This window comes from Thalia democratica, chromosome 8 (assembly GCF_965202585.1).
Source record: "Thalia democratica chromosome 8, ktThaDemo2.hap1.1, whole genome shotgun sequence".
NCBI lineage: Eukaryota > Metazoa > Chordata > Thaliacea > Salpida > Salpidae > Thalia > Thalia democratica.
The window spans coordinates 5,920,512-5,938,378 of NC_139172.1; the positions used below are offsets into that span (position 1 = coordinate 5,920,512).

At 28.3% G+C, this 17,867-nt stretch overlaps 1 protein-coding gene across 3 annotated transcripts in view; it reads left to right on the forward strand.

Annotated features, from left to right (window-relative positions):
• LOC145843362 (intermembrane lipid transfer protein VPS13A-like) overlaps positions 1-17,332 on the forward strand; it is a 52,089-nt gene extending 34,757 nt beyond the window's left edge. Inside the window, exons 48-73 of one of the 3 annotated variants that reach the window (XM_082950828.1) lie at positions 197-592; positions 723-907; positions 1,134-1,254; positions 1,523-1,653; positions 2,073-2,232; positions 2,481-2,709; positions 3,042-3,209; positions 3,443-3,614; positions 4,004-4,072; positions 5,801-6,008; positions 6,353-6,463; positions 7,034-7,176; positions 7,864-8,043; positions 8,604-8,699; positions 9,174-9,284; positions 9,564-9,721; positions 10,112-10,263; positions 10,532-10,651; positions 11,212-11,378; positions 11,652-11,821; positions 12,064-12,187; positions 13,129-13,223; positions 13,716-13,830; positions 14,686-14,889; positions 16,667-16,729; positions 17,150-17,332. In XM_082950828.1, coding sequence (XP_082806954.1) covers positions 197-592; positions 723-907; positions 1,134-1,254; positions 1,523-1,653; positions 2,073-2,232; positions 2,481-2,709; positions 3,042-3,209; positions 3,443-3,614; positions 4,004-4,072; positions 5,801-6,008; positions 6,353-6,463; positions 7,034-7,176; positions 7,864-8,043; positions 8,604-8,699; positions 9,174-9,284; positions 9,564-9,721; positions 10,112-10,263; positions 10,532-10,651; positions 11,212-11,378; positions 11,652-11,821; positions 12,064-12,187; positions 13,129-13,223; positions 13,716-13,830; positions 14,686-14,889; positions 16,667-16,729; positions 17,150-17,182 — 3,881 coding nt within the window. In that variant the 3' untranslated portion in view covers positions 17,183-17,332. The remainder of the gene's footprint in view (positions 1-196; positions 593-722; positions 908-1,133; positions 1,255-1,522; positions 1,654-2,072; positions 2,233-2,480; positions 2,710-3,041; positions 3,210-3,442; positions 3,615-4,003; positions 4,073-5,800; positions 6,009-6,352; positions 6,464-7,033; positions 7,177-7,863; positions 8,044-8,603; positions 8,700-9,173; positions 9,285-9,563; positions 9,722-10,111; positions 10,264-10,531; positions 10,652-11,211; positions 11,379-11,651; positions 11,822-12,063; positions 12,188-13,128; positions 13,224-13,715; positions 13,831-14,685; positions 14,890-16,666; positions 16,730-17,149) is intronic. The other 2 variants (XM_082950830.1, XM_082950829.1) reach the window with 2 other exon arrangements.
• The last annotated feature ends 535 nt before the right edge of the window (positions 17,333-17,867 follow it).

The window sequence follows — 17,867 nt, forward strand, 5'->3', positions numbered from 1 at the left end:
TTTTTTTTAAATTTAATGTTTAACAATATCAGACAATTGTTTAAACATTGTATTTGGTACAACTCTATTAAGCAATTAATATTCTTCAAAAAAATCTTAAACGAATATTTTTAAATACTTTTACGTATCCAAAATACTAATATTATTTATTCAGACTTTATATAAAAATTTTATTCAAAATTTTCCAATACAAAAGGCATGAGGACGATTACGCTTCGCTCGCACGTCCAACTGAAGAACAACCTCCAGATCCCCTTCAACGTCCACCTTCCACCGCAACCACTCAACCGCGTCGCGTCGCACAAATCGTTCAACCGTGTCGAACAAAAATCAGTCAACCGTGTCGAGCCCGGTCACGTGTTCGACGTTCCCATCCGGCACGTGGCCAATCGCAAGTTGGAAATCAGCACTGAGGGCCACACTCGCGCCAAGCTGTCCTGGTCCGCGTTCATGGACCACCCCGACCTGCAGTCGTTCGCCGTGCTCACCTGCGAGCCGGTTGCCAGGGAGCAGGGCCTCCCCCACTACCTGAACTTGGATTTCGCCGAACGAAGCTTTGAGTTGAGCGCATCAGCGAAACAAAATAATCGCGGTATTTTGGTTTTTTTTTTTAAAGGCTTTTGTTTATTTTGTTTTAAAAGTCTTTAAGTAAACATAGCTTAAGTTTGTTTTTACTTTTAAAATAATTTATTTATTTCAAACCTGTATTATAATATATCCAGGTAGAAATTTCAAAGAAAGGTCGCTGATGATAGAGGTGTTCTGCTCCTTGAGCGTGCAGAACTACCTTCCATTCGACGTACACTTTTCAATTGGCAAGCAGGGTAGGAAAGTGATCGTTGCTGAATCAGGAACGTTGCATGAAGTTTACCACACGAAATCAGATGCAAACATTATGAACTTGACTGTTAGTTGAACACAAAAGTATTTAGCCACAAAATTATATTAGAAATTACTTAACTTTTTGATATACAGTAGTTTAACTGTTAGTTCGTTGCACTAGATATGTATTTTACACAAAACTTATAAAAACATTACATAGTATAAGATAAAGGCTTTGATAGAAAATGTTAACTAGTTGAAACAAACATATTGTGTTTGGTTTAATTTGTTTCACAACTAATTAATTTCAGTTAAAAAACTATCAAAGTCAAGATTGGAATGCATCTGTGAACCTGAAAGCTGACAACAAAACTTTTCTCCTTAGAAGCAATAAAAATCAAAAAGCTACTCTGCAGCTCAACAAAAAAACCAGTTTGTTTTAAGTTATTTGTTTCATAGTCATTTGTATTTTTACTTAAATTTAGTGTATAGAATTATAAACTTTTTAACTTAATATCTATATTAAAAATTAAGTTTTTTATGTTTAACATATTTTATAACTGCAGTTTTACTAAGAATCACCAAAAACAATTTAACTATTATTTTTGTTTATTAAAAAGTATGCTTTGTTATGTATTTGTTGATTTGAATTTTTTTTCTACTCTATACTGTTAGGTGTAATTATGCAACATTAAAACAGTCATCAAGGATGGTAAGTTGACGGTGGCTATATATGCGCCCTACTGGCTGGTGAACCACTTGGGAAGATCCATATCGTACAAGTCTCAATACACCTCTGATTCCTCATTCAACACTAAAGTTCCCAACAATGTTTGTTTTTATTATGATTAAAAATATTTTTTGTTCAGTATATTTGAAGTACAGATTGCCAAAAACCTGAAATCCTTGAAACGCCTGGAATTTGCAATCTTTAAAAATAAAATCTGGAATTTCCAGCTAAAATCACTTAAAACCTGGGAAAACTTGAAATTTTAAACAGTAAAGAAAACAAAATTTCAATAAGATACAAAAATCTATCATGAAGCTAAATTTGTTTAAATTTATTTTTTTTACATTTAAAGTAGTTTTACAATTTCTTAGTGTTTTTATACGATTTAAGACAGTTGCTATTACCTCAAGATTAATTTTATAATAGAGGTTTTTAAACAAAGAAGAAACTAAGAAAACCTGGAAAATTTTTGGCAACCCTGTAAGTAGCCTAGCCAGTATCAAGCACTAAACTTTTTCAGTCGCTGGTGATGTTTTCAACTTTGGACGAGAAAGCGTCAAACAAGCTGCAAATATCTGTCGGCCAATCAAATTACAGCAATTCGTTCAACATAGACGCCATCAGAAACAACGGAATTGTTTTGTGTTCCGTCCCCAACTCGAAAATGAACTACATGGTCGGTTAGTATGGTTTCGATGTTGCTTCAAAACTTCACTAAACTTTTTTATTTATTTAATTAAATTATTTAATAAAGTTGTTTTGTTTTTTTTAATCAAACTTGTTTTTAGACAAGTGACCTACACTGAAAAAAAAGTTAAAAATATTGTTTTTATCTAAAACTAAGTTTTACTGACAGTTTCAAAAATAAATAGCTTAAGTATGGGCTTTTGACTAATAAATAAGTTTTAATTAAAGTTATTAAAAACAGGCACGCAAATAGTTTCAACGAGCTTCGAACTGACGAAGCTGGTGAAATTTTCTCCCTACTTCCACTTGGTCAACGAGTCGTCCTTGGACGTCGAAGTGGCTGAGGAGGGGAACAGGAAGAATTGGGTTAACGTGGACCGGGAGAAGAAGATTGACTTCTGGCCGGGTAACAGCGAGAGCTTGGTCGTTTGCTTGAAAGGGGAGCGGGCACAAGTCAGCACACCCATCAAGTTGGTTTAATTTTTGTGTTTTTACTGATATGATTTAAGGTTAATATATACTTTTCATTTAATTACTTATATTAACCCGTCAAGATGGTTGTTTTTCTTAAAAAATTAATGATAAATCTGTTTTGAGATTATTTATTAACTGATATTTAATATTTTTTAGCTACAAGAACTGTTTTCGATCTTTTTTAAAGTAATCCCTTTTTAATACACACACTTATCTGATACTTTTATGTTTTAGTTGTAAAATAGTTTGTGCTGACTAAAAATATACTCGATTTTCTGGTTAACTCACCGAAACTGGTCACTATAAAATAGTAAACTACTTTTTACAGTTATAAGAAAGTGGAAAGCGGGGTCTTGTTGAAAGTTGGTGATAAAGCTTTGTTCTTCGAAGTAACGATGAGCGATCTTTCCATCACGATATTGTTGAGAGATTATTTCCACGGATCATCTACAGTCCACATCGTCAACACTTGCAAAAACAAAAAATTCGTCTTCTGGTTAGTTTCTTATTGTTTTGTGACAAAAATTTTTAACCAAATGACAAAATTATTGATTCACGAATAGAATTCTATTTTAATAATTTTATAGATTATTAATAATTAATGGAGCAAATTATAGATTACAAATACATTCGTGATCAATAAAATTATTATTTTTCTTCTTGGATGCAAATTGAGATCTTTTACTACTGTTACTATTGAAAAAAGTACACAATTAACAATAACCATAGGCAGAAGAGTGCGATCGACAAGTTAGTAGTGAAACCGGGTGAAGCTGTTCATTACCTGTGGACGAACCCCAACATAATGCGTCAACTCATGTGGGCACCATTTGACGACATGAACAGCAGCAACAGGGTCAACTTGTTCGTAGAACAAACAGGAATCGTCAGCACTGCTAAGGTTTCATGTGACTTTTATAGTTTGATTGAGTTATTAATACATTAACAATTGGTTTTAAAAAGGTTTAGCAAGTTTTATATAACTAGCCAAACATAACATAACTATATTTAAGTATATGTTAGGCTGGTTCTTAACAATTTTTTGTATCACCGAAATTAAGTATCTTAAATAGTTAGAAGAGTGTCTTTGTAACATTGTACATAAAGTTTAAAATATAAAGCAAAAGTATAACACATTAATAAAAACTGCGAAGTATTTTTAGTTTTAGTAAATAAACTATGCTGAAAAATAATTTAATGTTAATAGACGTTATTCCTTATTCTGAACCTAGTGTCAATTAAAAGTGTACTATATTTTGATTGTGTTTTTTTTTTTGCAAAATCATGTAGCAATCAGGAGTATCAAGAGTTTTCAACAAGTTTACATCGAAAAACCCTTCTGAAGATGAAGAAAACATGGTATTAGCATGCTATGCATGATTTATTTTGCATCACAACATAATTTACATGTTTTTATTTTTACCTTATTTTTGATTAATCAAGTATCATGCGTTTACAAAATAAATTTTCAGTTTCAGTTAAAGTAAATTATTAACTATGCCCAAATGTGTCTTATTAAAAATTCTAAAGTTATGCACTAATCAAGTAGAGAACGGGTCAAATATACACTAAGGGACACTTTTGCACAAGAGTTAAAAAAAAGAAATTTAAAATTAAGATCAATTGATACGGACCGATGGTTAGGGTTGAGCGTAGTAGTGCTAGTAAAAATAACAAAACAAAATTATAAAAAACAAAAATTAAAAATAAACTAATGAAAAAAACAAAAATTAAAAATAAACTAATGAAAAAACCAAAAAATAAAAATAAAAGTTACCAAACGAGAGTAAGAAACCAGGAGTAACAGTATTAAAAAAAAAGAAAACTTAATAAAAAAAATTAGCTTTAAAAAAACATAAAATAATAGTTATTGACCGAGGGTAAGGGTTAGGGGTATTAGTGATATAAAAAAAAAATTAAAGTTAATAGAAAAAATATTGAATTTTTTTTCAATCCGTGCAAAATCATATTCGTGCATATTTGACCTTTCGTGTTAAAGTATCCTTTTATGCATTTAGACTCCTACCCAATCAAGTAATGTTGGTACATATGTGAGCAATAAGTTATAAGTAAAATTTTATTAACTTTTGTTTTACACAAGCCGGTTCGTCGATTACTTACCTACTTTATTTTTAGTATCTTGGTTTTATTAAAATCAAAAGGTACTTAAGCTAAATACTTCCCTTTTGATAATATGTATGTGAAATGTACATTGTTATGATAAATATTTTTCATGAAAATTAGGATTTTGTTAAAAAATTTTAGAGATTTCTCTAAAAGTTTTATTAACGAGGCAGCCATTTAACCTGAAATCCTGGAAAAACCAAAATTTTAAAACTTAGCAAAAAATACACGGCAAGACCATGAATTTGATAATTTTTGAATAAAACCTTTAACTTTTACATGTGAAATAATGAAATTTACATTTGATAAGAAACAACTATTATATGGAACAAAAAAATATATTTGTAAGTACTTTACTAATCATAAAGAATTTTTAATTTAGCATTAAAGTACCTTTTCGGTAGTTTGATACTGTTAAAGCATTTTTCTACCTTAATTTTTTATTAAAAAAGTGAAAATAAAACCTGGAGGAAATTTATAAATAACCTGTATTGAAAAGTTATAAAGTTTTATACTTAATCTTATTTATTACAAGTGCTTACTATATCTAATAAACAAAATTCCTGGCTTCAGCTGTAACTGGTTTTGAAATTTTTGCTTTGTTGTTAACATGGTTTATCTATTTAACACAAACATATTGTAATTGAGTTCTTTCCTACACCACTAACCACATCCGTTATGTTCTAACTTAACTAACAAACATGCTGTTTGTTTGCATGAAGATCTAATAATGCTTTTATTTATCTCTAGCAACATTTACAGCAAAATCTTACGTGAAATTAGTTCGGAAATTTTTTTAAGAGCTTTGTTTATCTCTGAAAGCTTTTTTAACAAGTTTCACTTTATGCAGCACACTTCTGATTATCCTACAAATTAAACCCCCAATACAACCTTTATATATATATTTTTTCGAAACACTGTCAGTTTTTACCAAACTTCTATCCAATTTTTTTCTCAATGCAGGTGTGCTGGAACTTCATGCTGGACGGAATCCAACGCGTGCTGATATTGTCAGACATGAACCAAGTATCGAGCAAGAAGCTGCACACACGAACAGAACCCTTCCTGGAACCCGATGTGCAGTTCAGCTTGTTCGTTGAAGGCATCACCATGTCGCTTGTGAACACTTGCACGTGCCGTGAAGTTGCACTGATGTCTATTAAAAGCACCGGTTTGATTTAATTTATAACCAACAATTTATTGTTTAAATTATTAATTAAGTAATACTTTGTCTCTGTATCCAGCTTTTGAGGTTAATTAATACATGTTTTTTCTAACTTTATAATTTAAATTTAGATCTATAAAAAGTTTTTAGTTACCGAATTTATTTTTGTATTTTTTCTACTAAACGTTGCAAAACAAAAACTTTAGTTTAGTTTGTTTTTTCAGGTGAATACATTTGATAATTTTTTTCTAATTATTTTGTTGTTTTTGTGGTGATTAAAAAAAGCTTTAAATTATATTAGTATAATATTAGTTTAACACAATTTAATTATTTATTTTTAATCAACAAAGGAATTGTGTGGAAATGGAAAGAAGAAAACAAAAGAATTTGGAAACCGTTGAAAATATCAACTATTGTTGAGTTAGAAAAAGCTTATCTGAAAAATCCCCAATCAACCGCAGGTAGAATTTTAAAAACAATTATTAAATAAAATAAGTTTCTTTTTTACTAGTAGGTTTAAAGTTTTGCCCTTTCGACTTCAATTACTCTTCTGTCACTTTCAACTTATTTTACAATTTTCAGTTCAAATACTTGTTTTGATTCATACTTTCTATTTGTTTCACGTTTTTTTAGCAACTTCTAAATAAAACCATAAACTAAAGATAACCTTATTAAAAATTCAGTTTTTTTTTTGTAAAATATATTTTATTAATTTATTGTTCTCGGTTCTTACAAAAGAGTGAAACTTTTACTTTAAAATTAAAATTCAATTTTATATACACTCAGATAAATTGCACTTTTGCAAATGAATTATTCAACTTTTTTGCGAACTAATTATTTAGAAGTCAAATTCAATTTCTTCTATGTAAATTAAGTCGTTTAGGTTGTTTCTTTTTTAATCATTTAAATATTGGTGGTGCACCAACAAAGTCAACATTAAATATTAAGTGTTTTCACTTATCCCATATTCTGATTTCATTCTAATAAAATACTTTAAGCATTTATAATTAATTAAATATTTCTTGGTGCAGTTAAAATAGAAGGATCCGAATACGATTTACTGAGAATGTGCGGTAGAATGGGCAACAATAAGTTTATTATTGTCAGAAAAAAAACTCCCGGTATCAAGTTGAAGTACATGAAAGGTGGGAACTATACCTCAGTAAATTTACAAGTGAGCTCTATTTTCCACTTGTTTTTTTGGTATAATTTAAAATTTGCTTCAATTTTGTTTTTATTAATTTATAATTTTTTTTTTTTTAATTCTTAGAAAAAATTTTTTTCACGTAAAGGATACAAAAAATTGCAATTATTGTTTTTTATTTCAATTTTCAACTTGAACTTGAGTAGTAGTTGATTATTTTAGTATCAGTAAAGTATTCACAGAACTGTATTTTATAATACTTAAAAAATGTGTTATAAGTTTATTTTTATCTTTAAACTTTTTATGCTGCATAATACACTTTTCCATTTTAATACCTTTACAATTACTTCAATTAAGACTCAGTCGCTCATAATGGTAAGTGTGACTAAAGTTTAAAGCTTTTTAACCACAAGTTTTCTTAAACTTCTACTAAAGTCCAAATATATATGATATATTTGATCGGGGTTTCCCTAATTGGGCAACGTCGCCCTTTTGGGGCTTTTCCTAAACCCTTAAAGGGCGATTTTGACGTTAATTAGTAAATTGGAGAAAAAGTAAATAGTTTATTAACTAAAAAAGGAACAGTATACAATTAATCTGGACGATTATTTTATAAATTAAGGGGACGTTATTAAAATTGATATTGGGGAATCCATTTTTACATGAATTAAGTATAATCTTTTCCAACTACTTGTATAAAACTTTAATTTCAAACAGCTGCAATCGTTACAAGTAGATGATCAGAAACCGGAGTCGATATTTCCCACCATAATGTTCCCTCACCCGCCGTACTCAATAAAAGATGTGGAAATGACCTACCCAAAACCTTTCTTCGAACTTCAGGTCATCACCAACACCAACCCCGACATTCAGTTCGTTCACTTCAAAGTTTTCAAGGTAGGCTTCTATAACACAAGCAGCTAAAGATATTCTTTAAGTTAATATTACATAAGAATTTAGTGAAAAAGTATTTAAGAGTATTTAACTGTGAAGCTTAATTTTAAGTGTTTCAAAATTTTGTGGATACAAATAAACTATAAAAAACACTAAATTCAAAAACTTCATCAAAATAGTTCATAATCATAATTATTTTTTAAGATAGTTTTTCTTCCTTTTTTTCACCCTTCAAGTGTTTAAAACCAATTACATGTCAGTATAAAGTAAAATACATTTGAAGATAATTTCTCTTTTTAGTTTATGTTTTTATGGAAAGAAATCAAATGCAATAACAGTTTTTAAGCTATTTAAATAATAAGTATTACAAAAAATCACTATTACATATTAACAATTTATAGAGTTTGTAGTATAACAACTACTATTTTCTAAAAGTGAATACACCAGAAATATAACCCTTTGGTTTTGTAGTTTTTTCTATATACTTAAGTTGAATAGTACTTAACTTATCTTGGTTTTTATATTACAATGTTATTCATAAACTTATTTATAAATACCCGTAGGTCCTTATGCAAGAATTCGATGTGAAAGTCAGTTTAGCATTTGTTCTAAGTCTTGGAGATTGTTTGGAAATTCCGCCTGATATTTTTGGAATTGATGTTAGTTAATACATTATATAGTTTACTATGATAAAACAACAGCTCATAATTGTTTGATAATAATTAGATTGATAAAGCAGTATAACTTGTAGTTGTAATTTTTTAACGTTAAAAATAGGATTAAATAATTAGTTTACAGTTTTTATTGCTTCTCTCTTTTAAGAAACTTAGCAGAAAATAAATTTTTCCTCTATTTGATTTTTTTATAACCAGACATTGCCAAATCAAGACATACTAATATACTGTAGAAGATTTTTTTTGTTAAAATATAAATTATTTTGTTATAATAGAGTTCCTTTCTTAGAAATATTAAGCCATCATCTAGTATTATAAAAAAAATTTAGAGTTGATAATTTGAGCTTAAACATATAAAGTATAGTTCAACTTTTTCACCATGTATGTATAAAAATTTACTAACAATTTAAATAGTTTATATTGAAACTAGTTTCTCAAAAGTACTAAAACATCATGTAGGATTACAAAGAGTTTTTAGAAGACTTGAAGCTAGTTGAACCTGATAAGTACGAAGGATTCGTCGCCAGGTCGCATAACTTCTACGATCTCATTCATCTCACACCTATTAAAGTTGGTTTTCCGAAAAGTAACAACATAGCTGACATTTTTGTTTTAACAGCTGCTTTACAAATTAAGTTTTTTTATACTTTTATTCTGTATTCAAATTATTTATCAGTTTTATTCTTTGTTACATTTAAAACTCTTTTGTTAAAAAAACTTTATTTCTAAAAAGATTTTTTTTGCCCTTTTTAAAAATATTTAAAAAAATTATTAAATACTACACAAAATAAAAGTTTATAACTGCAATGTAAAGCAACAAAAGTTAATAAGAAACCTAATTAAAACCAGTTGCACTTATCCTTCTCCATGCGCATTCCTCCCGTATCTGATGAATATCATGGTGACGAATCAATCGGACTGAAAATGCCTCCTAAAATCGCTGCAGTGGTAAAACTGCTCACTTCAGTGGGAAGCATTGCAAGTGATTTCGAAGATGTTGAGTTCAGGTTTGTTTCTTATTTGAATTAATATTGTAAATATATTTAAATTTTGTGAATTAGGTTCTAGTATAAGTGTTTTAGTGATTCTTTTAGTAACTTGGATTAGTTTTCAAAAGTATTTGTTTGTAACTTGTTATCCAGACTTAAAAAACAGTTTTTGTTAAAAATATTATTTAGACCTTTACATACCTATAGCTACAAATATTCGTTTATAAATGGCACAAATACATAAGTAAACAATACCTTTTGTTTTATAACAAAAGTTACCTATATAACATCAAGAATAAAATCAAACTTATTGAGTACAATTTTAAAGTTACGCATTAAAATCATCCAAGTTTTTACGACACTACTAGATTTATATCAAAACTAACAAGTTATCCTATATATTTACAGACTGGCGTTTTTCGAGAGGGAGTTTCAGTTCTACAACACTTACGACTTCATGGACGCGGTGCAAAGCCACTACGTCGGTCAGATAGTCAAGCAGGCTTACGTCGTCATATTCGGCTTTGACGTCCTCGGTAACCCTTTCGGATTCGCCAGAGGTTTGTATTGTTGTTTGTTGTGCAACAGGCATCAAAAACTGAGATTTTTCAACAGAAAATTCGTTTTTATTAGTAAAAGTTTTTAAAACGTTGCTTCTGATTAGATATTTTTACTCAACAGCTATTATGCAAAAAATAATTAACAAGTTTTACATTATCAATGAAAACATTCAAATTTACTAAATAATGACTTAATTCTGAGTTAATTTCAAAATAAATCATTCAAATAATATTATGCGCTTATTAACAAAACATATGAATATAACAGGGTTCGCCGAAGGGGTGACCAATTTATTTTACGAACCGTACCAGGGAATAATGCAGGGTCCGGGGGAATTCCTCGATGGTCTCGCTTCTGGGGCCCAACGATTCTTTGGTGGAACAGTCGGTTGGTATATATATATATATTTTTGATTTTGTAAAGATTGTATTTATTAAGTCATGACAAATTATGGTTGGGAAATAAAAAGTTTTAAAACAGCTTGATTTAATGGAGCTTAATTTGTAACGGTTGAATAATAAATATATTATACGTATAACATTTGAACAAGTAGAAATATATTCTATATATATATATGTATACAAATGTAAAATAGAATATTATTATCAAAACTAGTTTTTCACTTAGCATTTTAGAGAACTTTTGAATAAATAAGTTTACTTCAAGGTGTAAATTTGTTAAAAAATGGAATACATGTTTTATGCAAATTAATCTCCAGCCCATTTAATTAAAATTTACCTTCAAAACAAAAAAAAAGTTTTCGCTCCTGTGTAATTTGTATGTTTTTAAAATAGGTTTAAAATAAAGTGCATAAAGATTTGCATGAAAAATTTTAAAATTTTTCAACTTCATATTCTTTAATAAAAAATGATAACAGACTTTTCACATATATATATATTACTTAAGTTCTCGTTCTGTTTATTATCACTTGACAAACAATATTCAAGGGGGAACGGCGGGAGCGCTTACGAAGATCACGGGGGCGCTCGGGAAGGGAGCGGCCATGCTGACGATGGACGACAAGTACCAACAGAAGAGGACAGAGAAGCAGAACAAGCACCAGGGAGGCGGGGTGGCAGGAAAGTTCGTCAGATCCGGCGTCAATCTATTCTCGGTTTGAAACTTGTTTAGTTTTTAGATGTAGTTACTAGATGTTTTCACTCGAATTCTAATAATAGCTTCCCGGTTGACATGTTTAAATTTTAACTTTGTTTTCACTCGTATCTGGTGATTAGCCAAACACAAACATATATATTATTTTTTAGTGATTGATATGATGTATAACTTTTTGATATATTTATTTATTACTTATTTGTTTATCTTATTTATCAGTTATGTCATGATATTATATGTTCAGTGCTGTTTTTAAATTAAATAAATTTTCCAGGGAGTTCTTGACGGAGCCACAGGTTTGGTGAAAAAACCGATAGAGGGGGTGAGAGAGGACGGGGCGAAGGGACTTTTCAAGGGGATGGGGGTGGGTCTGGTTGGCGTGGTAACGAAACCCGTAAGTGGGGCGCTTGACGCCGTCCACGATGCCATGGCCGGTATACAGGAGTTAGTTTGTTTGTATATCGATAATTTGTTTCATATATTGAATATTTAATAATTTTTGTTTTAAAACGTCAAAACAATTTTTAAAAGGTTTAAGAACTGTTTTATAGATAGAATTAATAAACAGTTTAATAACTGATATAACATAATGATGAAATAAAGCTTCTAGTCAAACTTAGCTTTTAAATAAAATTGTTTTTTTTTGACTAAACAATTAACAAATAATAATGTATTTCGTTGTTCAGAGCTACGGACAATCGTTCAAAAACTCACGTGAAGAGAGTGCGTCCGACCAGGTTCATTGATAAAAATACCAGGGTCATCACACCGTTCAATTCGAGCAAGGCGCAGGGATACGTCATTCTTTCTGTGAGTGTTTATTTGTAGATATATTTTTCATAATTTGAAATAAGTACTTATTTAAGTTTGACTGTATATTTTTTTTAATAGGTAAAGTATTAAAATACTAAGATTCTAATATTTTTTTAAAGGTAGCAATTATTTAAAATTTCTTTTTGTTTTATACTAAAATGAATGGCAGTTGGTTTCTGCAATTTAGAAAATATATATAGTTTATTGAACGACAAAAATATTTGGTCTTTGGACCTGGTGCACGAAGAACCTTGTCGAGTCGCACACCACGGATACCTTTTAACGTCTTGTCCTGGGCAACATAGAAATATTATCTTCAATATTATTAAATCTCGAATTTTCTCGCACAATTGTGTAACTATCTTTATGTAAAGTATAAGATTGTATCTGTTTTTTGTTAGTTAATTTTTAGGAGTTAGATTTTAGAAAATTTGACTTTAGTAAATAAAAGTAAATTATTTTAATAAACATACTTAAATTATTTTTTCTCTTGTAAGTTGTAGTCATTTGTGTTAGTAGTTTTAGAGATTATTTGTAAATAGAAACACTGTATCGCAGAAGAAGTTATCAATCAAACTTGTTGCTTAACATCAATTCATTACGAGAACATTTTAAGTTTATTAGAAGTTTCCATAGCAATGTGTAAGTATGTACAAACTTCGATCAAACAGTATAATGTAAACCTGTAGCTACTATGTGTTTATAAAAGTTAATAATCTAATAAAGCTTACTTTATAATAACAAATTAAGGTTGACCTGCTTAGATATAATTTTTAATAAATCAATTATTTGATAAAACGTTTTACTAAAGGGTTATTTATAAAAACCTTAATAAACACTATTTATAAGAATACATTTATTATTTATTTACATCAATTTTTTTCAAGTACAGTACAAAACTGCTAGTTTTTAGTTTTAAATTTAGTTTTAATTTAAAGGATCTGGATAATAGTAATCACAATAAAGAAAGTTTAGTCAACAACTACACTGTGCTGTATGAAAATGGAAAAACCAACTTAATCATTCTTGAAAAGTATTTAGTTAAATACTTTTGAAATAATAGATTAACTTATATCATTACTAATAAACCTTTTTAGTCTTACTAAACTTTTAAGACAAGAATTTTTAATAACTAACTTCAAAAGTTTGCTTTGTTTCTTAGCTTTTGTCTTAGAAACTAGTTACCTGTATACTAACTATTACCAAAGTTAAAAATTATAGAAGAGACGTACTATAGAACTTATTATTATTTAAACTGAATAATTTAATTAACCTTTAAACTTTTAATATCTAGTTGGTTTGTAGTGAATTAGTTAAATCACACATTAAGTTCTTTTTTTTTTTGTCGTATTTTCTAGCATTTTTGAAATAAAAATTGTTTAAATTAGTTTTACTTTCTCATATGAACAAGGTAAACCTTGTACTCCGATAAAACTCAAGCCCTGTTTAAAACAAAATGGTTTATAAAAACATTTATATTGATTTAAATACAGATGTTTTAATGATATCTTTCTTTTTGATATAGGTTTATTTTACTGGTTCATCTTAGCAAAGTGCTGAATAATTGGAAAACTGACGTTAAAATAGTCAGGTCTGCCGCTCAAATCACCAAAAATGGACCAAAGTCTATTAAAATAAAGGTACTTGTGTTATAAATAGTTCTGTAGCACCGTTAGTTATAATGAGGTTTAAATAATGACATACTTATGTTTTCTTATCACTAAAACTAGTTTATGTACATGGGTACCACATAGTTTTTATTTTTCTTTTTTTATAAACGTTTTTTAATTTTAAAGTTTAACAACATAGTACAAGTTTCATAGTTTTCATTTAGTGTTTTATGAATTTGTATATTTCTAAAGACTTTAAAATTGTACAGTAAATAAATAGTCAAAAAACATGCGATTTATGTGTACACCTGTACTTAATATAACCTTAATATTACAAAACAAGTAAAAATAGTTTAAAATAAAACGACTTGAAAACAATACTCGGGACAGGAATACATTTTTTTAAAGTGTATGCTACTAGACATGTTTTATTCAAGTATGTAAATAAATGTCATTGATATACCTCATGACCCGAAAAGGGTGAAAACTTGATAATTGATCCACTTGAAACCCCGTCCTGTCCATGATGGCCCGCAGACATGCCCTCGAATCAATTGGCTTCCGTCGCAGGCCTGCCGTGCTGTCAACCACCTTTGAACTGATGGAAAACGCCGTTGCCCTCAAAAGATCATTCGATATTATTCGGGGTGTGATTGCGCCCGAAGAGGTCAGAATGAGGCAGATTGGGAGCGAATTTGCAAAATTAATTGTGCGGAGTTCAGCATTGACCGTGGAATAATTTTATTTTGATATTTAAACGTTATGTAATTGTAATGTGCTGCATAAAAAATAATACAGTATAGTGAAGTCTGCTCAATAGTAAGCACAAAGCTTTTAACTGTTTTTAATTTATTACTTTTTATTTATTATCTTATAACCCGAAAGGGTGAAAACTTGATTGTTGGGCCGCCCGAAAGTCCGCCTGAAATCCCGACACCTGCTCCGAGGCGCCCTCTGATGTCCATGATCGGCCGCAGAAGAACTGTCCAATCAGGTCGCTTCATCAACAGACCGCTGCTGTCGTCCATCCGAACAAAGTCGTTTGATGTCATGCGAGGGGTGCTTGGTGAAGAAATCGTGCCACAAGAGGTCGCACTTGCAATTTTTGTAGCAAATTCGCAAAATTAATTGTGCAGAGTTCAGGATTGAACATGAGTGTTTGAAATAATTTGCTATCAATTATTAGAATTGCAATATGTAATTATAGTATGCTGTATATAACAGGTTCTGCTCAATCAGTAGGTACAATTTTTTTATTGTTTTCAAATTTGTAGTTTTTTTTTAGTTTGCAATCTATTAGTTGATTTTAGTTAGTTTTTCAAGATTAAAACATTTCAGAATTGTTTCCTCTAATATTCAATTATAAGAGTCAGAACTAGTTTAAAATATGTTTTAGCTGTTGCAACTTATTTTTTGGGAACTCGAATAAAAGTCTTGTAAGTATACTCGATAAAAGTATGAATTTTAAAACAAAATAAAATATTAATTAAAAAAACAATTTTCATTAATTGCATGCTGAAAGCTTATAAAATTAGAGTAATTAATTAATTGTTTTCATAGTATTTCTTGATTAACAGTATTTTATGCCAAAATTACAGTATATATTAGTTAAGTAGTGTTGTTTAATCCAAGAAATTTGTGAAGCAGCTTTAAATTTTTTGAAAGTATTTAAAAATATTATTTATAAACTATTTTCACTATACTTGGGTTTTTACAAACCATCGATTTTATGAGATAAGTATGTTATGCATCAAAAAATTTGTCATGAAGTATGACACATCGCTTTTTTAGTTTGGCAACTACTAAACTGTATGAAGTGGTTTGAAAATAGTTATACCAGTTTTAATCTTGTTGTTATACTATCAAAATTTTATATGACAAATAAGTTGTACACAGCTAAGTATCATTAGATGGTTTTTTTTTTTAATATTCTTTGTTAAAATCTAAATTAAATTGTTTATGTTTGTTTGTACCTTTTTGCTGCTAGTTGTAAGTAAAGGTGGTTTTATACTTCTAGCTTATAAGTTTTGTTGGATTTTCAAATTATAAGATGTTTAGTATATACTTTTTAAGGTTATCTTACCTGTAACATAGAACCAGTTCTTTTTCAACAAAATCCTAAAAAAGTAAATGTCTAATATCATTTTAGGGGAGATAACAAATTTAAAAAATAATCATATTTTAAACCTGTGGACGGTTGTGTAAATGAGTTTTTAAAATCCTGATGTAAAATTAATTTACCAAATTTATATTTATTAAGTATTTTTAATAAAAATAGTTAACATAGGTTCGATCATACCAATTCGATCATCAGACCACAAGTCTTCGGTAGACTGAGACCGGTTTTATATTTATAAGTAGTAAATGATACGACTTTAAAACAAGTCATAGTTTGGACAACTTATTTTAAATGTTATTTAAAAGTTTTGTTTCAAAATAATTTATTGAGTCTACAGATATACAAACATTGTTTAAAGTAATTATTTTTTGTTATTACAAATTTTAATGGAGTAATTTACTATAAAAAAGACAATTATCTAAATTCTGATGCATAAAAAGTTTTATAAATTCAAAAATCAAACACATTCTACCAAATTTATATACTGTTAATTGATTAAATGAAATTTTTATACACAATTTATCATTGTACTAATTTCAATCGCTTAAAAATAGTTTTAGTGTAATTTTTGATTAATAGTTTAATATATTGAATTTTCAGACACTAGTTTATTAAATTACATTGACATCGTTTAAATTGTATTTAAAATATTAATAACTATTGATGAAAAATTCAATTTTTTTTCTTAAACGTGTAAATTTTTTTGTTAACTTAATATTTTTTGTAAAATATTTATATACTTAACAGGCTCAACTTGAAAAAAAAGTTATAGTTGCTGAAATAACATTCTCGACCGAAGATCAAAAAAATGTTAGTTTTTTTCTACTTACTAAGTAGTTGTTTATATTTACTAGTAATTTTGTTTATTCTACCTTAAAAAGTATTGAACAACTAATCAATTGTAATTTTCCAAGAACACCTTGATAAAGTTTTTTTTAATCGTTAAACTGTTTAATTAATTTTGTAAAAAATAACATGCTTTTAATTAAAACTAGTAGGTTATATATACAAACTAAGTTATGTCTAATGTTTTTTGAGAATTTCAAATTTTTAGATACTACAATTTACGGTTACACAAATTAATTACCTATAAAAAATTCATTTTTTTACTTTAATAAAGCATGTCTACTAATCATTTATAAATGACAGATATGATAATTATATTACTGAATTTTATTAGTTTATATTTTTGTTGTTTTTCTAAATAAATTTTGTTGTTTTCACTTACAGGCCGCCTATACTGACTTGACAACCAAGACATAGTTTTTATATTTCATCAATATGTTTATTTTCTTATAGAATATTTTTTAATTTTTCTGTTTTTTTTTTTATGTGTTCGAGAACACATAGCTTCTGTAAACTTGTATATTTTGTAAATAACTTTAAAGTTTTTACTTATTTTAACTAATTCGAGCTGTACTAAAAGTTTATTAAGTTAGTGCTTTTTTCATGAAGTAATGTTTACAATAATTAATACTTATTTTAAGCTATATAAACTGTTTAGTTTTATTTTTTTGAGTATATAATTTGCATATGTTATTTTGTAAAAGTCATTATTAATACTTTAATAAATACATAAAATATCTTTAAAAAACGTTTTATTTTAGTCTTAAATTTTTTTAGTTAATCAATTAAATATTTTTTTATTCTCAATTTTAAATCTCAATTAAGAGTTGAAAAAGTTTTCAGAGATAACAGTGCAATGTTTTTCTAATAAAATACGTGCATTATAATTCTAAACTTCTCTTGCTACTTAGTTTTCACTTTTTTTGTAGTCATTTATATGCAATTATTTCACCTTTTTCTGTGACTGATACTATTTTTTAAACTAGTGTTTCAATAAATTTTATGATGGAATTTTCTATTATTTTTATCAGCTGCTTGACTCTAAGTTTATTATAAATTTTCAATCCAGCTGTTTGTTTCTACATTTAAAAAACAAGTACAA